Below are 23748 nucleotides of genomic sequence, written 5' to 3'. Positions count from 1 at the left end.
ATCAGGCACTCATACATTTACTATGGAGCAGCTCTAGACTTTATACTTGATGACATCACAAGTTTAAGACTACTGGCTCTTGGAGAGGGTAGCTCTCATTCACAAATATTGATTGAACTCTCCAGGGCCATGGAAATAACATATTGGAATTCTTAATGTAGGTGGTGTTCCCCTTTACACAGGTTTCTGGATGCAGAACTTTTACTTGCGATAGAATATTTCTACATTGTTGGTACTTTTACTTAAGTAATGGATCTGAGTACTCTTCCACCACTGGTTAGGACTGTATAGATCTCCGGGAGGAGTACAACTACATACAACTACAGTTTGCATCAGCTGGATGGCACTGTCATTATCTAACACAGGTTTATAGCCTGTATGCTGTTTGGGTGTGCATGTTAAAGTCACCTAGAGGCGTGACTGCCTTCAAAGCTAAAACTAGGTCAAACAGAGCAGAGCAACAGTAGCTCATGGTCATTAGCCTTTGGCATGTTGCACACATTTGTAACGTTGGAGTCATAGGAGTTCATCAAAAAACATAGAAAAACTACAAACTATTTCTCATGAGCAAGTTCCTTTAAATGACCAAGTTTTAGTAAATGAATCAAATCCAACCTGGAGTGGACTGGCCCTCTGAGAAAGTCTGGCAACAACTTTCTCCTTCCCCTGGAGCTCAGAAAGCAAAGCAGTGCCGCCATCTTGTGGTGAGATCACAGATCCCGGATCCCGGAAGTGAATGCTCTGTTAGCTATGTAGCCGTTTATACACCATCACTTATCGACAGATATGTTTAATGTTATCACTTGGGTACGTCGTGAAACTAATATGGGACCGATGTCAAACGGCACGGTAAGATATATCATATAGTATGTTGCAATATGGTGGGAAACGTATGGCAGGATAGCAACGGAAGTTATAACGTTTTATTTTAACGTCAGTAGCAGGTTAGCTTGGATGCTAGCGCTAGCTAAACAACAGCAGCATAGGTACATTCGAGCGCTGTAGCCTACGTGTTTAAGTAAACAAAACTGAACTGTCACAAGTCAAGCTTTCCGTCATAGATGCAGGTAACTTCCGTAACTGATTAATGTAGTTTTAGTTGAGCAGTTAACTAAATTCGTTGGAGTTCAAGCTTATTAGCAAAGTTAGCTACGACTTCACATGACAGATTAACAACTTATTCAACGGTAACGTCAACGTTCATCTTTCTGAATGTACATCCTGTTCATCCTTTCTCTCCTCAGGTGCTGAGAAATAGAAAGACGAGAGCTGAAAACGCCCCGGGACCCCAGGTTTGACCTCAAGTGGGTGCAGTTTATCACACCATGTTGGTGACAGCATATCTTGCCATCATTTTCCTGCTTGCCCTGTGTGTTGTCCTGGAGCTCGCAGCGCGCCGTCTCACCCCACCTCAGTCTACTCCTACTGCCACAGCCAACCCAGTTTTCCGTCGCTTCCAGAGTATATTCCTCCGGGCATACCTGTTGGCTTTGTGGGCAGACTGGCTCCAGGGTCCTTACCTCTACAAACTGTACCGCCACTACAGCTTCCTGGAATCTCAAATAGCCATCTTATATGTTTGTGGCCTGGCCTCTTGTGTTCTGTTTGCTCCTTTTTCAGGATGGCTCCCTCAAGTCTTGGGCCGCAGACAGACATGTCTTCTCTTCTGCCTGTCCTACTCTGCTTGTTGTCTCACCAAGCTGTCCACAGACTACTTTGTTTTGATTGTGGGTCGGATCCTGGGGGGTCTGTCCACATCCCTACTCACCACCACATTTGAAGCCTGGTACGTGCACCGTCATGTAGATGTCCATGATTTTCCCAAGGAGTGGATCCCAAGTACGTTCACCAAAGTTGCTACCTGGAATCATGGGCTCGCCGTGGGAGCAGGGCTAGTTGCTAACTTGCTGGCTGAATGGCTCCACCTAGGACCAGTGGCCCCCTTTCTTCTGGCGGTCCCCTGCTTGATGGGCTGTGGCTGGGTGGTACTAACAGACTGGGGCAAGGAAGAGGCTGAAGAATGCCATGAGGGAGACAAACATAAACTTATTCTAGGTGCTCCAAATGGAGGTGTGACCCGTTTGTCTGCGAGGGCCCGTTTCTCACGCAGCTGCCATGATGGGTTGCGCTGCCTTTTGTCAGACAAGAGAGTCATGCTCCTAGGTGGAGTGCAAGCTCTGTTTGAAAGTGTCCTCTACATTTTTGTTTTCCTGTGGACCCCGGTACTGGACCCTCATGGGCCTCCTTTGGGAATAGTGTTTTCTTGTCTGATGGCTGCCAGTATGGCCGGCTCCTTGCTCTACCGCCTAGCCACCTCCACACGCTACCGTCTACAGCCTGGCCATGTTCTCTGCCTGGCTGTGCTGATGGCCTTCTTCTCCCTTTTCATGCTGACCTTTTCAACTACCCCAGGCCAACCTAGACCTCGTGAATCCTTCCTGGCCTTCCTGCTGCTGGAGCTGGCCTGTGGGCTCTACTTCCCTGCAGTCAGCTTTCTCCAGGGCAGGGTGATCCCAGAGGAAAAGCGCGCTGGGGTGCTGGCCTGGTTCCGGCTGCCTCTGCACCTGCTGGCCTGCCTGGGGCTGCTGGCGCTTCATGGGGAGATATCAGGAACAGGTGCAGGGGAGGAGGGCAGCGGCACCAGACACATGTTTGGAGGCTGTGCAGTTATGATGCTGGCAGCTTTGATGGCTGTAGTCAGTCTGTTCACTCTAGGCAGAAATGACACAGACCTGAGACTGGAAGGAACCAGAGGGGAGGGGGAGATGTTTTGAATAGAAGGACCACATTACACTCATCTATGCTTTACTGTTTTCAAATGTAATGTGCCAGTAGAGACCTCATGTGTTCCACTGAAATAGTCATAAGTCTATATTTTGCCATATCTATCAGTGAAGGAAATTAAAGTCCAAAGGGGGTGTTTTGGGAGATTAAAATTCAATTGAATTTTCATTTTTTACATATTGCCTTGTTACTTTTTTGTTTTTCCTGTCTGTTGGAACATGGCCATATCGACCTTCATTTGTTAAGCAAACTGCTGAAGTGTCCAAAACTCCTGCATCATTCCATGATGTATTCCAGATAACATGTTATTGCCTCATTGTGTCCACAGATGTGTTTGACAGCATATAATTGTTTTCATCTGTCTGTATCCCCATGAGGGTCAGTAATATAGTAGCTCCATCATATGTTTAAAAACAGACGTGAAAATAGTTCACAGAGAGCTCAATGAATATCCAAAGATAACTAGCGTGTAGACCAGAATCTGAATGTCAGTTCTTACAATACTTCTGTATTTTCTTTTCCGTCTGTGTGTGTTTTTTTTAAATTTAAACAAGAAATAAGTTGTTAAGTTTGACTTTGAATGCTTCTTCTGCACCATCTACAGTACAGGACATTTTTTTCTGTATTATTTTTAACACATCTGTGCTCTTTACACTTTTAAATAAAAGTGTACATATTGTACATAATGAATAGTTGTTTGATGTAACCAGAATTTGTTTTGCCACATATTGAAGTTTTATAATATTTGTTCAGCAGTATCAGTTGGGGTTTCCAAATAATCCACATGATGCAATATCATATATTGGGATTGTTTTTTTTAAGGGAACATGTATTATCAGTAAATACTCCCTAAGCAGATTATAACTACTATTTTTTTAAATTTAATTCTGCACTTATTTAAATGAATGCTATGTAGATAATAAATGGAAATTAATTTTAAAGCTACAGTTATAAATTGTTCACCTTCCCCAAATATAAGCCACTTGTGTTCCAGGTAATTTCAGACCTATTTTAAACCCACAGACAACATTTTATTCAGCACTGAGTAAAGTTAGAAATATCCCTTTCCTAGTTTTTGCTGCAGACCGTATTTCCAGATTTCTCTGGACTCCTGTCCTCATAACGCACCACGCAGGCATCCGTCCTCCCCGTTTTCCCTGCTGCTGTGGTACAGTCCCAGCCTTTCTCTATGGTGCAGCTTCACCTGGATGCTGCTAGAACATCCCTCCGTGGGTGAGGGAGGGGTATCTGCACGAGTCCTAACTGCGTTGTTTGGGGATTACATCACTAAATCGTCAGAGGGTGTCCAGTGTGAGCAAGCAAGAAGAGCACTATCAATCCGAGGTCGTTTCTCACAGCTGTCAGTCCTTCAGACAGACTCTGCAAGAACTACGTTATCAAGAAAGGAGACACCACAGCCCCATTGACTGGTTGGCACACAGAGGAAGACTGCGGGACGACAGACAGGCATCATGACACAGGGCAAGGTATGAGTTTGCATCATGGCATTCAGTCCATATTTTGGTCATTTTCTACCTTTAATTACGACAATTAAAATAGATCTGTCTTTGGATTTTCTGTATTGGGCCTCGGTTATTATATAACAGCCTACTGACATGCGTGTCTCCCTTTAGATTCACTATTGTGAAATGTTTAATAGCAATGTCGGCTATTCAGCTGTACATACCATTAGATATATCCATTTCAATGAATGATAACTAGAACTTGGGTAGTGGATTTTAATTACTTGTTCTGTGTAATGTTAGCTGCAAAATAGCTGTTACATAACCGACTCATGGTGTCTTATCCTTGTTACATTTTGTCATGTATGCTGTGGTGTTCAGTGTTAAGCAGTGGAGTGAAACCGGAGTTTATGTGAATGAAATGCGTCACAGACTGGTCTACCATGTTGCGTCACCATGACAACCGATTTTCTCTCCGGGGCAGGTTGAAAAAGCAGTCTGAAAGGATGTTTTTATCCCACTATAACTTTAGTTACGAAAGTAGTCACATCTCCATATTCACTGAGGATTTGGGGCATGATCTTAAGTATAAAATACAAGATGGCAGGGCAGACTGCAGGTCCAGCCTGGTAGGCCAAGTACCTTAATCACTCTGTGTAATTAAAAACGTTATATAGCTTAAATGCAGAGCGTAATTATTATGATTATTATTAGGATTTCCATAATTTACCATTGAATGAGATTCAGAATAATTTACAATAATATCCAAAGCACTCATTTTCAATGGAAAAGTGGGTTAAGTGAACAAAATATTGTTTACAATGCTGCATTTCGAGTCAAATAGATGTAATTAAGGCTGGAGTATCTAGGTGTAGATTTCAGCCCCTTCAATGTGCAGCATTTGTCATCTTCCCCACCCCTGCCCTCCAAAAAACAAAAAACATTAAAGTACCAAATGACTTTTATTTTGATAAAATGAAATGTTATGAAATAAAAGATGTTTTCACCATAAATTAATACAACAAAAGCAAACATTTATGCATAAATATTCACAAGAATAGTGGAAATTAAGTGTTTGACTCCAAATTTCCTGGTGGAGGAACACTAATTACAAAAAACGTAACTACAGCATGTCTGGATCTAGCTCCCAAACAATAACGTATCACCAAATAATTGAGCCTGTGCTTAGTTATAACATTGTCAAATCATGAATAAAAAAAACATTTGCTTTACCAGTGCTGCTACAGTTAAATAGATTAAATAAATTATTAGAATTCACCCTTGTACAATACAACACACACAGCAACATCTTTATGCTTTTCATATTTCATTTAACAAGCTGGAGAAGCTCCTGCAGTATGACTCACTTGTAATAGTGCTTAATTGCATAGATGGGTTACTGAACAGGTCTAATGGGCACAGGCTCAGGGGCCAAAGAGAACTTCACTTCACTTGCAAAATGTTACTCAAATGAACACAAAACAAACAGGAAGAGATTCAAAATCACCACAAAGAGACACAATATGACCACAAAGAGACTAAATTTACCCCAAAAAAAAGACATGAAATTACCTCAAAAAGACACAAAATCATATCACAGAGACGCAAAAATAGGCGAACCACTACAAAGTCTGGTTTTCTTGCTTCTGTGTAGAAAAGGTAGTGGGAGCCCAGGGGCCCATTGTCTCATAATCTGCCCATGCCAAATGGTTTGAATTATATTGTGATCCTTAGTTTGACCCATAGATGTTTACAACTTAATATTTTCAAGGAGAGATTATATGTATGTGTATCACACTAGTTAACTAGTTACTCTGGGGAGCAGTATAAACACATGCAACACTGGTAGATGAGCAGGCCTATCTGAAACCTTTCACAGCTCCAAGTTCTTGTTAAATGCAGGGTTTTTTCCTTCAGATATTGATTAACTTTCACCTGAAATGTGCAGCCGACTATAAACTAAAAGATAATTAATTCTTCGTCTTTTGTGCTGCTGTATCAGCTGTCACTTGCAAACAAGTCCACCAATGGATCCTCCAGTGGAGAGGCCTTAGTGCCACCAGCTCCTCCCAGCTATGAGGAAGCCACGGCAGGTATGACAACACTTAATCCTCCAGGTGATAAAGTTACTGTGTCATTATCTTCAACAAATAGATTGACGTCCAACATAAATGTGTTGTCTAGGCACCAGTGCTCCGTGCTACAATGATGTTGAGATGCTCACAGAGTTCACCTGGGATGATCGCAACATCAGGAGGGTCTTCATCCGTAAGGTATCAAAAGCTTTAGCATCACATTGATCACAATATTAGCTCTGCTGTGAATGTATCACTGATAATTTACCTCAAATGAACATTGTTAAACTTTGAACACCTGACCAGCACATACCAGTCCACGTAGCACAATATTACAACCTTTTTTTTTGACTCTGCCTTGCTTTCTTTTAGGTGTACGCCATCTTGATGATCCAGCTTTTGGTCACCCTCGCTATTGTGGCTCTTTTCACATTCTGGTGAGTGTTAGTTAGACCAGTTTTCTCTCATGTTTAACAATATTGAACAGGTAATTCTGATCAGATTCACTGGGTACTGTGCTAACCAAAGACTATGTTTCTTTTAGTGACCCAGTGAAGGACTACATTCAAGCCAACCCTGGCTGGTACTGGGCCTCTTAGTAAGTCACACAGTTTGTCAGTGTCAAGTCAGGAATACAGAGTTACTCTGTACATTTTTGATTCATGTCACTTCTGTCTAACTGACACAATTTTTTTGTTGTCCAACAGTGCTGTGTTCTTTGTCACATATCTGACCCTGTCTTGCTGCTCTGCACCAAGGTATGGTAAAAGTTGTCATAGTGAAATGTAGAACATAAAAAAGTAAATCGCCTACAATGTTAAAACTGTGTTACTCACTCCTACAGGAGACAGTTTCCATGGAATCTGATTCTGCTGTGCATCTTTGTAAGTACAACAGCTAAAATGAACTAAAACTAATACATTTTTTTATATTTTATGAAAGTTAATGCTCACCACACATGGTTTGAGATTTTACACAAGTGCCTGCATTCTCACATGACTATCATATATCCTGTTTCAGACCCTCTCGCTCTCCTACATGACAGGGATGCTGTCCAGGTACTGTCTTGAGTTACTTTACATTGTCTCTGTCTCTCTGCTTTAGACTCTTCTTATGATGGCTGCTGCATCCAGATAATGGTTTTGTTCTTCGTAGTATGTGAGGTTGTGTGTGTGGCCAAAAACTGTGTTGTGAACTCTGTTTTAGTTTTCTTGAAACATTCTCAGCATGTATTGTTTGGATGTTTCTTGTCTCAATAGCTTCTATAACACCAAGTCAGTAGTGATGTGTCTGGGCATCACAGCAGCAGTCTGTCTCCTGGTCACAATCTTCAGCTTCCAAACTAAGGTGAGAAAATGTCATTTTTCTTTTGCTGTGCTTTTATATTATGTGATATATTATATGCAGCATTGAGAGTAAAATTCATTAACGTGTGTCAGATTTTCATGCTTCTGGATGAACATACTTCATCTTGATTTCATGTGTTTTCTCCATCCAGCTTGATGTGACATCATACCAAGGCGTGCTCTTCGTCTTCTGCATGGTCATGTTCATCTCTGGACTGGTGCTGGCGCTCGTCCTTCCCTTTCAATATGTAAGTATGACGATCCAAAACAAGCAGTTACATCAGTTGTGTGTCATGCAAGACTGTGTGTGGAGGATGAGACACCAAGATTACAGTACAGTAGTTACGTTCAGTATTATGTAAAGTCTGGCAAATATTTGACATAAGACTAATGCAAACACATAGTAAGGAATTATTTCAATGAAATTTATTTCGAATACATATCTAATTACCTTGAGTATTTTGTAATTTGTATTTTGCTGGACAGAAAAAATAAGACGTAAATTGTAAACAAAATACTTTAAGAGCTTGTATTTGTGTATTTATTTGTGTATTTGTTTCATTTTATTCTCAAATAAGACATATTTTATCCTCAATGTTTAAAGTGAACAAAAAAAAAAGTACAACAATTAGCAATCTATTGCACGTCTGTCCATCCTGGAAGAGGGATCCCTCCTCAGTTGCTCTTCCTGAGGTTTCTACCACTTTCTACTACTTTGAACTGTAGCCCTCTCTGCTGTAATGGTTATGTTTTTTGCACTTTTGGTTGCTTGTAAAGTTGGAGATCTTAGAAATGTACTTTCTCCGTGGCATTTATATTTATTGCTCTTGAAAAAGGCATCCTTATTTTATTTAACCAGATAAGTCCCGTTGAGATCAACTATCTCTTTTACAAGGGAGACCTGGCCAACACAGCAGCACACAAAAAGTTACAGCCAAACTACAAGAAGAAATATAAGGACACCTACACACAATGTCAAGAACCAACTGATTCATTCATCCTTGTACTTGTGAGAGCTTTATAATCAGACAGAGAGACCAGTTCACATACTGTAGTTTGAAGGTTATTCCAAGTGAGAGGAGCAGAGCCCATAAAAACTTTCTTTCCCAGCTCAGTCTGTGCACTAAGTACAGGCAACACAATTAAGTCTTGAGACCTCAGACTGTAGCTAGTCAGACTGTTCTGCTTAATGCCCAGTCTTCTTAAAGAACTTGTGCATCAGCGTGGCCCAACTGTTCAGTTCCTCCGGTTGCGTGTCAATTTTCTGTTCACTCATTTAGTCAGTGGTTGCTTTGACTGACAGAAACCATCTAGCATGCACCCCTGAATTCGTAGCCTATCACCTCCAAGATATGCCGATGTGAGAAATAAGCAGAGCTTATTGTTTTCAATGTAAAGTTTGTGTCAAGGTCAAACCCATATTAAGGCTACTAAATGCCTGAAATGTGATAATATCGATTTGTATAGAATATATTCTTGTATACATTTTGTCACACCACTAATTTGTATTTGATTTTGATACATGTTATAAGCAAGTATTTGTAATTTATAATAGGATACTTTCTGATATAGGCTATTTGTTCCCACCTCTGTTCAGATGTTACATGGTGCACCTTTCATGTGGTTATCTAAACACTAGCATCGCATCTAATCATGTCATTTTTGCCATTTAGGTACCCTGGTTGGACGCCACCTACGCTGCCTTGGGAGCCATCCTGTTTACCATGGTAAGAGCCGCTATTGATGGACATGATTGTATATTATTGACTATCAGAATCAGAAATAAAAAACAATATGTCTTACTTACTGACTTATTTTCTGTTGCAGTTTTTGGCATTTGACACCCAGCTCGTCATGGGCAACAAGCGCTACACCTTGAGTCCAGAAGAGTATGTCTTCGCCACTCTCAACATCTACCTGGATATCATCTACATCTTCTCTTTCTTCCTCCAAATCTTTGGAACAAAACAAGAGTAACCCATTGCCCCACCTTTCTTACCTGAAGAGAAGGGACGGGAATTTAGACTAGATAAGAGTCTTTTAAAATTTTGGTGATTGTGATAGCAGTGCTTTCCATTTTATTTTAATTTTTTTCTGCCTGATACTGATATGGCCACAAATAGGTTGTGAATCTTTTGTACAGCTATACATGTACATAGATGTGCGTTAGCATTCACATCCAAAATATCTACAGCCTTTCCCCTCTTCTTTAGCATGTTGTGAACCCACGCCACATTATGGGGTTAGCTTACTAGCTTTACCAGCGAGAAACAATCAGTAATCTTCCTCCATTTAACGTAGATAAAACATACTGTGAGTGTTCATCCGAAGCTGTATGGGTGTCGTCATGTCCATGCCTGCCTAGATATCACAAATGTCCTGCAGACAATAGATGTCAGAGCTCTTTAAGAGATCTATTATACATTATGCATGACTCTTAAAAAGCCGTAACTATACTAAGTGTAGTCGGCCTATCTTTGGGCTGTTGCTGTGGGTGTTGATTTTGTGACTGAAAGCACAACTTTAATACAAATGTGACTCTTCCTGTGTTCTCAAGCATGTCTAATGTTGTCTCAATACTGTGAGTAATAAGAAACCCCTTCACTGTTTTTGGAGGGTAGGGGATTTTATTTTGCTTTTGAATGACAATCTGAAAATATTATATTGGATTTAGGATGTAGCTACTCATCTCTGCCTTGATTTGTTACTCATATTTATTGAATATGTGTTGGTTTTACTCCATTTAACTCTGAGACTGTCATTCATTGCATTCACATTCTTGTGTTGTTTATTATTAGTATGTTATTTGTCTAACGTGTGTTTGAACTGGAAACGCCAACACTGATTGTCGGCATTATAGTTTTTGGTCTTAATATTAATTGAACCTATTTAGTTGGTTTGAAGTGGTGACAATTAAATACAAACATGACAGTGCCAAACATGCATGGATTTACTCTAACTTTTGATAAGGCCTGCATTTGTGGAAGGGCTTGAATGCTGTATATTTCATGACATTTGAAGTTTATTTTTTTATGACAGAATGATATATTTCAGAAAGTGTGTTATATAAAATGGTAAGGGTGGAGCTTGTAATTAATTCGCAAGTCGTCTAAAGTGGCCTTGGATTACCTTCATTTGATGATACTGATGCAGTGTATTGTTTTCAGAGCACCCTGCATTTCACCGGAGCATTGGTGTTACTGTGTTGATTTATTAAAGGGTGATTGTGTATGAATGGAATCACTGGGTCTGTCTGATTTGATAAATAATGAAATGCTTTGACACCTCTCCATAACCTTTACTACTATTCTTCATTACTAAGAAACTCAATTTATGAAATCCATTTAGGAAAACTAATTATGGCACTTTTCATTGGAGAATAGGGAGCTTAATTTCAGTTTAATATTTTCAGCCCAAACAACTAAACGTTGTGGAGGTGTCTTAATGATATTATAAATATTCTCCAATGATTAAATTACCTGCCAACACATTTGTGTCATTAATATGCAATGCACGTCTTAGGTGTGTTATTTACCAGCACTCTTCTGCAGATAAAAGACTTCTCTGATTATTTCAGCTGTATATTAAGATCCCTCTATGATTATTTGTGAACCGTTTATAAAAATTATTACCTGAAAACCAGTGGGTATCTATTGATTTGTGAACAAATAAGCGCACACAGTGGGAATATATTTCGGCCTATCATAATTTTTTTTGGTCAAAACAGTATTTTTGTGCCTGTGTGTTCAGTTTTTCCTCCGGCTGTTTGGTCCATACAATTATTTAGGCTAATGGTATTTAAAGAAAGACCATAAAGGCCATGTGTTGCTGTCATATTTTACACTTTGTTTCGTATTTAATAACATTTTATTGGACAAATTATACTACTATGCTAAAGAATGTGATTCTATCTTTTTACTGAACAGGATTTCTTCCCGTTCTGCATTTTTGCTGTGTGGCAATTTAATTTAGGGGATGACGTGGGCAACTGTAACATTTTTTGGTTTTGGCCTCATACTCAAAAACCTCCTGAGCTATTTGGATACAGTTTTTATGTAGGTAACTTGTATCTGTGTTGTATTTGTTGACAGTCATCAATTGATTTTACAAGCAATGTTAGAGCAACGGTATTGATTGAAACACTAGAAGTCAAATGTTACATCCACCTCCATGTGCAGAGGCGATTGTAACAACACACTTACCTTCATAGAAATACCAAGGATCGCAGTAAACTTCCAAGAATATAGATGTAGTTAAACAATTTAATATCCATCATTACAGTGTTGTTTGTAAAATGAGTGTCAAGACAGAGGCCTCGTCTTTTAGTGCAAAACAAAAATGTCAGAGTTTTGTGGCTCTGTCTTGTTTCTGATTGGTACAATTACAGATGTTACAAATGTACCTTATAAGATGTGTAAAAAGTAAATGGCTCAAACCAGGTTTTGAATTTAAGTTTAAATACTGGGCTACTATTAAAAATCAAAAATAGCAGTTGAAAACCACACTTATTTTCAGACCATATGGCAATATCAAGACAGTAAGCAAAGACAACTTTTGAGTCATAGACATTGCAGAGTTTGAAAGCGTGAGAAAATGGGTCTTGGTGAGACTTGAACCGTGGTCACCAGACTGATTTTCATTTCCACCACTGTGGAACCACTTCTGTCCGGATTCTTGCACCTAATTTTGAACCATTCAGAGCATTTCTACCAAAAATAAATTGATCAGAAACCGCAAAGTTGATTCTTTGAGCATGTCATATTCTACAGGTTGAAAAGAAAGGATGGAAAGGGCAACAATGGAGGAGTCAAGTGAGAAATGGCCACGCAAAAAAGAGTGTGCAGTGGTGTCATTAATAGTTGGGTCATGCTTGTTTTTAGGGCAAAAACAAATATCTGTAATAACAGAACAAAAGTTGGCACATCCTTCATTACAATGGTTCCACAAAACTGGTGGAAACATGGGCTGGTTGACTAGATAGCGCCAAAGTTCCAAGAGTCCTGAATGAAACCAGTTCAAGAGCCAGAGCTCATTTGGTGGAACAGGGCATGAGAGGCAAAAGATTTGCCCATGGAACCAAGCCACAAAATATGTAGTAAATAGAGTATAGGCTATAGGTGTTTGAACTGAAGACAAAACACTTTTCTCAAATTATTAGAAAAAAACCCGCCTATCTTAATATCAGTGCTAAGCTGCACACCATTTTGATGGTGTTGGTTAATTGACCCCAACCATACCACACAAAATACTCTGCTGGGTAGAAACAACGAAGCTAAAAATGCCAAATATATCATTATCATCGACATTAAGATTAATTAAGACAGTAAGAGGAAAATACTGTAGAAGAAAAAATTATTTCAACCTCAAAAATTAGTCTTGGCAGGAAAACTTTGAAGTGTATGAGACATCAGTTTGTCCTTTGGCAGGCGGAGAGGGACAATCACAGACCATGTGCATGAGTTTCATTGTTCTGCCTCATTTCTGATTGGTGCAATTTAAAGAATAACTTCAGCATTTTTTCAGTCTGGACCCTATTTCCCCGTGTAAATTGGTCAAAGAGACTGATGTGAACAACAATTTTTAAAATGGGTCTAGTAATGAGCGAGTGGGCAGCAGCCGTGTAACAGGCTGTAATTGAAGACATCTTGTGATATTTCAGAGCAGTGAGGCAATAACAAACAGACCGGATCAAGTGAAAATTAAAGAGACACTTCAGGCACTTATAATAACAATCTGAGCTACTCTGTGGTGAAAATAACCACATTTAATGGACATACGGTGACTGTGTTCAATTGCCCCTTGTTCTTCCATTATAGTGTGTTACCGCTCCCTCAATACTGGACCAAATTCAAAAAATAGTTGTTCACATCAGTCTCTTTGACCAGTTTACACAGGGAAATAGGATCCAGGTTGAAAAATGCCGAATTATCCTTTAAGATGTCACAGTTGACCCTGGTCTCCCCTATAGCAGAAAGAGAAAGGCTACTGTGCTGAAAACCATTTTGATCATGTTATGTCTCATTTTGAATGATTAAGACGTGTGGGAATTCACACTGTGACTCTAGCCTATGTGTTTTGCATAAAATGCGATTATTTCATTCAAAATTTATTTACAAAATTCAGAAAACACAAGATCGGCTTTTCCTCCACGCGCAATTGTGTCCGTGTGTGAGTGCGAAAGACACACAGAAGACATGAGAGTGACAAAAATAGTAGCTTAACGCTAAACAATCGCGTGCATGTGGTGTGTACATGTGATAAAATTGTGTTCAGAAGTCAATGCCGGCGGCCGTGACGTGATATTAAATGGTCTCCTCCAGTCTGCAATCAACCAGTAGATGACGGGTACACTCGAATTTACAGCATCCAGTCATCCAATCACAGCGTGCATTGATGGAGCGTCTTGTTCAGCCATGTTGTGGTTTTGAATGAGGAAGAAGCGGGAGATAACATTCTTCAACGAGTTTATATGCAATTTAAAGTCACGTTCAGGATATATACATGAGTTAGGCCGTGACTCAAAATGATAGCCGTTTTTCCGAACGCGTTGGTTGCGACTTATCGCATTCCTGCTGGGATTTAAACATACTTCCATAAATTAGCCGTTTAGCTAACAACGTTAGCTAGCGAGGCAGTTAGCATAGTTTGCTAGCTAGGCAACTAGCGAGTTCCCAGCTAACTAGCTAACGGTTAGCTCGTTTCCTGCGAAAGTAAAATGATAATTGTGAGGAGTATTAGCCTTTGAAATAGCCTCCGCTAACCTGCCTCGGTCGAATGAAGCGCATTAGCTTCCTCTGGTTTGACTATATTGACAGGCAGACTGAAAGCAGCTATAGCGATTTATTTTTAAACCAGCGGCGTTAATTCCCAAACTTTTGAGCCATGTTGAATAAAATCTACGAATGGATTGAAACAAGCTTTGCCAATCTTCGCAATGGTGTACCAGCTGCGGAGCACTCTGATGCACACCGGGCACCGAGGGAAAGTCCGATAAGAAGGAAAAGACCAATTGAATGGTATGAACTGTTCCCAGCATGATTCCCCAGTGTAACCGCAAGTCAGTGGGTTTAAAAAGACCGACCCCAATTTACTTTGAAGTTATTGTATGTGACAGTGTTACTACCGCTACTGTTGGACCGCCATTCTTAGCCTTGCTATGCATTTACGGTATCAAACATTAGTCATTGTGAGAAGAAAATGTTCATTTTAATTTCTGTGTTATTAACGGTAAGTCACGGTATCAACCTGTTTTTGCCTTTAGTTTGGAAGATGGACATAACATCGCACAAGATGGCTTAATCGTAAAGAAATCAAGAATGGGTAATCACTCACTTTGTTACATATTATGGTGTGAGTATATGAGATGATATAGTTAAATCAGATCCACCCTGCTTACAGTCTTGCTCGTTTGTTTTGAATTAATCCAGGAGATCTTATTGACACAGTCAAGGTTGCAGCTGAAGGGGTTAAGAATCACAGCTCCACTGTGGCTACATGGATGAGGAACAATGTGAGCCCTACCTTGAGAAATATACTGCCTGCCTCCCCTGGTCCTCCACCTGGAGAACCTCAGCCAGAGCCCTCAACATCAGCAGCAGTCTGGGCCGGGATGCCGGTAAGGAATGAATGTTTGGGGCCTGACTGTAGAGATGCCACACATTTTTTTCCGCCTTTTTTTAATAATGTCATATATGTGTTTATTTTAAGGTTGTTGACAGGAACTGTCTGGATGAGACGTTTGCTGCTCCCTCCACAACTTTGGAGTGGAAAACATCCAAATCAGGTTAGATGGTGACTCGAAATGTTGTTTAAGCTTTTGCATCAAGGTTGCTGATGTTTGTGCAGTAGTAAGATAATAATGTACTGTTATATTTCCCCAACTCTAGAATGGTTGCGCAACGAGAAGTCAGTTATGGGATCAAAAGTCTGTAGGCGACAAGTGTGCATGAGTCCTACACATCGTGAAGTGCCAAAAACAAATGGGCACTCAGTCAACTTGCCGCCCTCTTTCACCCCAAAGCTGCACCCTTCTCCACGACTAGGCAGGCCTCTAAACCTCCGACCATACACCACACCAAGGTATTCCTCACATCTTTGTCCTTCTAGAAAACATTTCAATTGCTGTCTTTTTGTCATACGATGTGTCATTATACAGTTTGATGTTTTAAATGCCTCACTGTCATTTTGTGTCTGCAGTTTCTCTAGTGGAGCGGCAAGCAGCTCCTGCACCAGCATGTATGAGAAGACCTTTCCCATCAAAGTAGTGCAGAGCCCAACACACAGCAACTCATCTGGGCGCGTGCACAGTGCCAGACGCCACTGTACAGCACAGGAGGTCAGACATCATGAAAAATGTACTTCCTTCTGACTCAGTTGTTGCCTTTCTCTGTCAATTTCATGGTTCTCCTCTGTGTGTTGTGTGTTGTCCAGTCTGTTTGTGAAGAGGAGAAAGAGGTCTACAGGCAGCTTCTGACCATGGTCTCCGGTGGTCAGTCATCTTTCCTTCACAACGGCAGCTCACATGGCATTGTGAGGTCACACAGAGATTTGTACGTATTCATACAAATACAGTAGACTTAAACAATGCTGTAATTAAACTCTTAATGCTAATGTAGAGGAATACAGAGTACAGACATTTTGGCAGAATTCAGTCACAGGCCAGTGGGGGGCTCCAAAAGCTTACAGACTCAACAGTAGTACTTTATCCAAACCTCTAGTTTTCATGTCAGTTGCTCACTCTGTGTAGCCTTGAAGTTGTTGAGTGATCCTGAGTGGTAGTCACATGTATGCTTTGTAGCTAGAACTGGCATGCAAAGAATACAACTATTAGTTAGTATCCATCTTTGCTGCAATCACAAACCCTCCCTGCATTTAATACATTTTAATAGTTCTGTGTCTATCCTTGATCACTTTGAGTTTTCTGGACTGCATGTAGATTAGGGCTAGGGTAAATAATTGATTTTTTGATGCATTGCGATTTGGAAGATTCGGCATCGATTCACAAATCTTAATGATTGAGTTTCTAAATGTTTATTAATAATGTGATGTTGACAGAGCGAAAGAGGCGGAACTCAACCACCTGGTCAGTGCAGCACCTGGACAGTTTACAACGCGGACATGCTAAAGTTAACTTGTATTTCATCTTCACAAAAAGCAGCAGTTAGAGGCCTGTTTTGATTTAATGTCTAAATAATTAAATTTGCGAGACAAACGTGAAGTATAGTGTGAAAACTTTCTATGCCAGACAGGGACATTAACGAAGCAGAGCAGCAATCAGCAGTAAGGTTATCAAACGAGACCAACACCCGGTGCAGCATTAAGCAACTTAAATCAACTCTGTACTCAGTCTGTTTCACCGTAAACACCCAGCGGCCGGCCCGCCCGCTCACCGTCTTGACTTTCCCCGGTGCTCACAGAGAAAGAGCCTACACGCTGCTCTGCCGCTTAAGACAGGAGACTGTCTGGTGCTTTCTAATTAATGCTTTTATACAGTTTATTTTTTAAAACATTTATTATTCAACATTACGTGAATTGCATTGCATTTCTGGTGGAATATTATGGTATGCAAACATTGAACACTAGACCAGCATTCATATCCTCAGTAGGTTTAAGTAAGCGACCGGAGATGGGTACAATCTGCCCGGCACCCCCTGGTTTAAAAGTTTGGGTGTAGATGCATTTTGGCTTTTGTGAATTTGAATATAAAAGGGTCCTGGACAAGGGCCACACTGTATACATGTAAATTCATCTGTTCATTTTTTGTGGGTCATTACAAAAACATCACACTATGTTTTAATAGTAGTAAATAGTCACACAGTGAAAAAATAAACCTGTAGGCCTTTACAAATCCAAAATTTTGATGAATCAAGATGCATCAGTTTTCGTTTAATAATAAATTGTTACCCTCTGAATCGTAATCAAATCGTATCATGTGATGCCTAAAGGTTCCCATCCCTAACGTAGATAATGTCTGCTTTCTCATCTCACCCGTGTCGCTCTCTGATCAGCACCAGCTTCCTGACCACCAGCCGCAGACTGCTACAGTTCTCTTCTCCTGCTGGGTCAGCAGCAGGAGAAACTTCAGAGGGACCCAGCAGCCCCCCCAGCCCGAGGGGGATGTCTAGCCAGAGCTCCAGCAACCTCCCCAGCCCACTTGGGGCCTCCAGCAGGCCAGGGATCCAGTCATGGTCTCTGGACACGGACCTCAGCTCCAGCAGAGCAGCTACTCTCACATCAGTTCCCTCCCCATCTGCTCTGCAGGATAACTCTTCTCAGGACACACAATCATCAGGTAAAATTTCTCACCCAGTTGTTTGTGCACTTAATAAAAATAAATATAGCCATTGTGAAACAGATATATCTGGCTATATGATATATAGATATCACAGGTGAATTGAATATTTCCTTGCTTTTGTATTTCTAGTTGGGTTGTAATCTCCTTGTCTTTTCTTGCAGCACATGATGGTGACTCTGTAATTATTGTAAATGAACAAAAGGGTAAAAAGCAAAACAGCTCAAGGTTAGTATTTGTGTCGGTCAGTGTTGATATTTTGTTTCTTACATTGTTTTATCACAAGCTACATTTCACTGTAGTAAATAGTGACGCAATGTCTAATATGAGTAAACAAGCTTTGTCAAAGACATATATGTCAAAACTTTTTATTTCAAATGTTGTTAATTTTAACTCAAGTGTTTGATTTTCATATACAATAACATATTTCTCTGTCTCAACAGTGTGCCATGTTTCCAAGCTGAGTTATGGATCAAAGAACTGTAAGTACACACCAGTGTATTTAATTATATTATTGATCCATTATTCACTGATAATATGTTTGAACATATATATATATATATATATATTTTTTGTCACTGTAGGACTAGTATGTATGACTCCCGGGCGAGAGAAAGACGGAGACAGATAGAAGAGCAGGAGGCCCTGGCTGCCCAGCTACTGCGACAGGTAAGCGTGCACCACTGAAGCCCTCCTTTCAAATTCAGTGTTATATTATCCATTGTTTCTCGTCCTTTTTTTATCCCACTAACTTGTTTCATGTTATTACTGGCTCCCAGCGCCTGTCTGAAGAGGGGCAGCGCAGCCCAGATGTGGAGGTCCACGTTCGAGTTCCTTTGGAGAAGGAGGTTCCTTTGACTCTTGTGATAGAAGAACCGAAGCCTTTGGAAGAGAAACCAGAATTTCCTGAACTCACAGAGGTGTGGAGCATGCAGTGTTTGTCATGTGTAGAAATTATTTTAATGACCCACCAAATAGACCTGCTCCACTTAGAAGATTATGTATTTATTTTTATGAAGAAGAAAAGCAATTGGAAGTAAAGAGTGGGCAAAGTGTTTGCCTGAATGGTGTTCTATCATGCATGTTGGTTTATTGTAAATTCCCTCAGGCTGATATTAAGTGCGCTATGCAGCCTAAATTAAGTGGTAGTTAAGCAAATAATCTTTCCCCACTATTTAAGTCACCGTTTTTGATTTAAAATAATAAAACGGGACATAATTAAAATTCTAGAATTCAAAATAAAACAGGGTGTTATAACTATTGGCTATTTTGTTTCTGCAGGCTGTCAAGCTGTATGATTTTTGGGGCAAATTCAGATGTAATGAATATAACATCCTGCTTTTTTTACATATGTGCTGTCTCTCTGTTTAGGAAATGGAGGGTGAAGTGAACAGGGCGCTGAGAGGGGCTAATCATGAAGTTTTAAGTGAAGGTTTTGGTCTCAGCCTGACTCGCAAGGATCTGCAGACCCTCAGCAACCTCAACTGGCTCAATGATGAGGTGAGTACATGTTAGAAAAAACATGACCTAGATTATATTGTGTATGTAATAATTGTTGCACAACTGAGCCATACAGTTTTGATTGTTCAGTTAATCGAAACTCTACCTCCTTTCTCTCCAAGGTGATCAACTTTTACATGAACCTGCTGGTGGAGCGCAGCAAGGATCCCAACCTGCCATCAGTCAATACGTTCAACACCTTTTTCTATCCCAAGCTGCGCAGCAGCGGCTATTCTGCTGTCCGCCGCTGGACCAAAAAGATGGACATCTTTTCTAAAGACATCCTGCTTGTTCCTGTCCACTTGGGGGTGCACTGGTGCCTTTCTGTAAGCCTCAGTTACATTATTGTGAACCTGGAAATAACAGTCTTAGGATTTATATATTTTGTACATTTTTAATCGTGCAACTCTTTCTCTCAGGTGGTGGATTTCCGCAAAAAGGCTATCATGTACTTTGATTCTATGGGAGGAAGCAACGATGAAGCATGCCGAACATTGTTGTAAGTTTCAGTATCAGATATGTTTGTTTGTTACATGAGATATATATTCAGAGAGCTAAATGTATTTTTATGATCCATCAAAGTGTGTGTAAAGTAATTAATTTTTGTTTCCCCAGTGATTACCTGCAACAGGAAAGTAAGGACAAGAAGGGCAAGGAACTGGATACCTCAGGCTGGACTATGCACAGCAAAAAGCGCAATGTAAGTCCTAAACACATGAGGTATAACTAGTTGTGCTGTGTCATCAAACTGCATGTATTTAGGAATTTTGGGATAGGTTTCCATTATGAATAGAAAGTTTCAGGTTGTAGTTCTTGGAGCAAATCGTGCTTTCATCCTTAGTCAGCTTGTCCAGGCTCATGCTGCACTGTGGCATTGTTAACCAGTGACCAAGAAGACGATCAAACTTGACTATGTCGAGAAAGTAAAAGTCGTAACAAGGTTTCTGCAGGTGAATTTGAGGAAAGATCATTCGAGGGATCATATTCATGGTGTTGTTTTGTTTAATTTTTCCAGTTATTTTATTTGCACCACCTTTGTAGTTTTGCAAATGATTAGATGACATCAGCTACTTGTAAAGTTTTCTTCAAGTTTTGTGTAAAGCCTGTTGTGAATTCTAGGTAGCTAGTAGTTAGTTTGACAAATAATGGGGCTTGTGAACAGGGGGAAAGCCTCTCCCAGCACTACATGAGAAGGAAAAGCCTATAAATCATCTGCTGGCATACAGCCTACTTTGTTTCCCTGGCACATCCATCAAGCGGGCAATATTGGGAAGCAGCACATCTCCTCGCTTCAGAATGATGCACCTGTGGAAAAAGTGTTAGTTTACTGGTTGCTGGTTGTATCTACAGCACAACCATAGGGCCCACTAGTAGGTCACCTGCAAAATTACCATTTGATGATAAATTACTCACTGTGTGTTGCCTTGAATTAGCAAAGAAAACCTGTTTTTTCTCGCATTCCTCCACACAGTGAACAGGGAATCCAGAAAAGGCAAACATTGGTCATGAATTCTTTTAATCTTAATTTAGTAATTTGTTGTGTTTCTCTTTAAAGCCCAGTTCAGGCCAAAGATTCACGACAAGTTGAGTTGAAACATACAAGTACTTGCAATGCGCTGTTCTGCAACGTTCTAAAAACCTGCGGGTTCACAGCAATGCAACTAGATAAGACAGTGCATCATCTCTATGCAACAACTCTCTGTACTTCTGTTCTGATTTCCAGCTTTTCAGGCCTATTTTGTGGCTGATTATAATTTGTAGCTTCTTAAAATATGAATGAGCGTAATGATAGTGAGATACTGGCTACAGCTGCATTTGTAGTAGTGATGGTCGGCGAAAAACAGACAAAACGAGCATCAAATGGACTGTGTTCTTAATAAATATGCTACAATAATATGAGTAAGCAGCAGCAATTAGTTAAAGAGAAAGTGTGTGTGGGACGCGGCACAAGCACATACAGCGAGCACACGTGAGGACAGAAAGGGGCTCGGTCATCTGCGGCCATTTTGAGTTGTCCAGTGGACTTCACTACAAGCTGATTGGCTAGTGAGACAGGTGACGTTCTTTATGTTCTAAAACCAGCTGTCAGTGATTTGATCAGCGCTGTTGCAGGTGGCACCATCAGCCGGCTTGAGTCGAGCTCAGACCGGCCAGTTCACACCGCTGCAACTTTTCTCTGCAGTGGTCTTAAAACGGTTTCGTCTTGTCGCGAATCTTAGGTCTGAACTGGGCAGCATTTATAATGTTGCTTTGTGTTACTGTGACTTTTTTTTACACTTTAATAAATGAGCTAGATCATTTAGCAGGGATACATCTAAAATATCAAAAGAAGAGAAACTGCTGCCGAGCAGAATTTATTTATGCTTTTGCATTGTCAAGAACAAAATGTCTCATGATACTGGATGCTGGCCTAGGGAAAAACTTCACACTAAAACATGAGAGGAAGTGAATTTCACATCATGAAACATCATTATTCCTCCTTTGCCCTCAGGAAATCCCACAGCAGATGAATGGTAGTGACTGTGGAATGTTCACGTGCAAATATGCAGATTACATTACCAAAGACAAGCCAATCACGTTCACACAGGTAATCACAAACAAATATTTATCTAGTAATTATCATTGTAGTAGCCTAAAAATGTCTTACGTGGCCTCTCTTCTCTTCACAGAAACACATGCCCTACTTCAGGAGAAGGATGGTTTGGGAGATAGTGAACCACAAGCTGTTGTGATATTAGCGTGGTTGTGAACTTGTATAGTCAGCTCGCTACGTGAGGAACACGAGTCACAACGATGGCTGAGCTACGTTAAACAGCAGGATCCACTTACAGACATCCTGCTCTGGGAAAGACTTGCACACCAGCTCATCAGATCAGGAACCAGCTCTGCTACTTTGCATCCTTTAATGTCAATCAAGCCCTCAGCTGATTGTAGCTGACGGGATGTTGCTGGAGCACCAAGCACTGCCTCCCGGTCCTCTACTCCACTCTGTTGTTTTTTGGTGCACCCATGGAGTATCAGTAAAGCAGCTGAAACGCTGCGTGTTCTGAATCGCCCAGCCAGAACTGTACTGACTTACAAACCATACTCTGAGCTGCAATGTTCAGCTTGATGCAGACATACAAAGTTTACATGTTTTTGTCTTACAGGGATGTGACTGCATAATGCTGCATCATTTTTATAACGACAGTAACGCTACATTTTGTCGTCACTGTCAGTGTTTGATACTCATGGTACTTTCAAATGAAAATTGACTTCACTGGGAAAACTAAAATTTAAGTGGCATCTAGTCTTAAAATCTGTCTCTTTTGAACTGGGCATGAGACTTATTCTGCTTTTGTTTTTCTCCTTAATATAAACATTTCAACTAAAACAACTATTTTTGTAATTTGTTTGATTAAAAGGCACAAAAGACTTAAAACATTGCCTCAGAGTATGATTTATAATGAACGTAGAATGTTTGATCTTGCCACGGACTTGCAAGTGGAACAAAACAGTCTTAGTTACACCCTAAAACAGCAGGGGTAAAAGAAAAATCCTTGTCTTGATAAAAATCGATTGTAAATTGAAGTTCAAAGTCTATTTTATGTATTTCAGAGTCTCTTTTCTTTTACAGCAACTTTTGGGCATATTCAGTATATTTTGAACTTTGTACATAGTTAAGACATATACAGCCTCTTGAACAGTGTAATATACTTTTTCTTTACGTATTTCGTATCTATTTTTATCTAGATTCAAGTCTGTTTTAGAAATAAATTCTCATGTATTGTGACTGTTCATTGTGTATTACCTCAAGATTATTTTGGGTTTGGTATAAAAAACTGCCACATTTGATAAACATGAGAGAACCTGGACGTGTGTCTCGGCTTTTTTTAAAGTGCATCATGTCTTTTGTAAGATATTAGTTACATTTTTAATAACTAGGGTTTTTCTATGAAAGGGACAAAGATATGCATCACGGCACAGATAAATGTTTACTGAGGAGCAGTCGTTTGATGCACAAAAGAAACAGACAAGACTGGGTAGATATCTATGAACAGACCCCCATATACGACTTGGATTATATTCAGCGACCTTCTGCTAAAAGATTTATAAATATTTACCATAAGTGGCAATAGTTCTCGTCAATGTAGACTCTTTTGTCCCCTTTTTTTTGTATTAATTGATCTATATGCAGAAAGCAATCTGCTGTCACTGTTGTGTGAGCAATTAGGTGTGAAAAGAACATTTTTAAAAGATACTTACTAGATGAATCATTTTATCTTATCCATATCCATCTTATCGTTAAC

General features: G+C 40.1%; 3 protein-coding genes across 3 annotated transcripts; all 3 read left to right on the top strand.

The window, feature by feature from the left end:
* The first annotated feature begins 700 nt into the window (after positions 1 to 700).
* mfsd5 (major facilitator superfamily domain containing 5) lies at positions 701 to 3476 on the top strand. The gene is made up of 2 exons (XM_050065352.1): positions 701 to 849; positions 1245 to 3476. The coding sequence occupies exon 2, from the start codon at positions 1326 to 1328 to the stop codon at positions 2772 to 2774; it is 1449 nt and encodes a 482-aa protein (XP_049921309.1). The 5' UTR covers positions 701 to 849; positions 1245 to 1325; the 3' UTR covers positions 2775 to 3476.
* Positions 3477 to 3621: 145 nt separating this feature from the next.
* LOC126402974 (protein lifeguard 2-like) lies at positions 3622 to 10901 on the top strand. Its single transcript, XM_050065353.1, has 12 exons — positions 3622 to 4271; positions 6250 to 6340; positions 6432 to 6520; positions 6695 to 6759; positions 6867 to 6920; positions 7030 to 7080; positions 7167 to 7206; positions 7343 to 7380; positions 7582 to 7669; positions 7821 to 7916; positions 9342 to 9395; positions 9496 to 10901. Exons 1-12 carry the CDS (start codon positions 4257 to 4259, stop codon positions 9643 to 9645), a joined length of 831 nt encoding a protein of 276 aa, XP_049921310.1. The 5' UTR covers positions 3622 to 4256; the 3' UTR covers positions 9646 to 10901.
* A 3146-nt stretch (positions 10902 to 14047) lies between these two features.
* Positions 14048 to 23313, top strand: senp1 (SUMO specific peptidase 1). The gene is made up of 18 exons (XM_050065683.1): positions 14048 to 14684; positions 14930 to 14988; positions 15096 to 15283; positions 15376 to 15451; positions 15555 to 15747; positions 15865 to 16003; positions 16099 to 16217; positions 17676 to 17959; positions 18124 to 18187; positions 18403 to 18441; positions 18544 to 18628; positions 18739 to 18879; positions 19331 to 19459; positions 19582 to 19785; positions 19879 to 19958; positions 20075 to 20159; positions 21951 to 22046; positions 22129 to 23313. The coding sequence occupies exons 1-18, from the start codon at positions 14551 to 14553 to the stop codon at positions 22189 to 22191; spliced, it is 2178 nt and encodes a 725-aa protein (XP_049921640.1). The 5' UTR covers positions 14048 to 14550; the 3' UTR covers positions 22192 to 23313.
* Positions 23314 to 23748: the final 435 nt, after the last annotated feature.

Source organism: Epinephelus moara, chromosome 16, assembly GCF_006386435.1.
Source record: "Epinephelus moara isolate mb chromosome 16, YSFRI_EMoa_1.0, whole genome shotgun sequence".
NCBI lineage: Eukaryota > Metazoa > Chordata > Actinopteri > Perciformes > Serranidae > Epinephelus > Epinephelus moara.
This window is presented reverse-complemented; position numbering and strand designations above follow the sequence as displayed.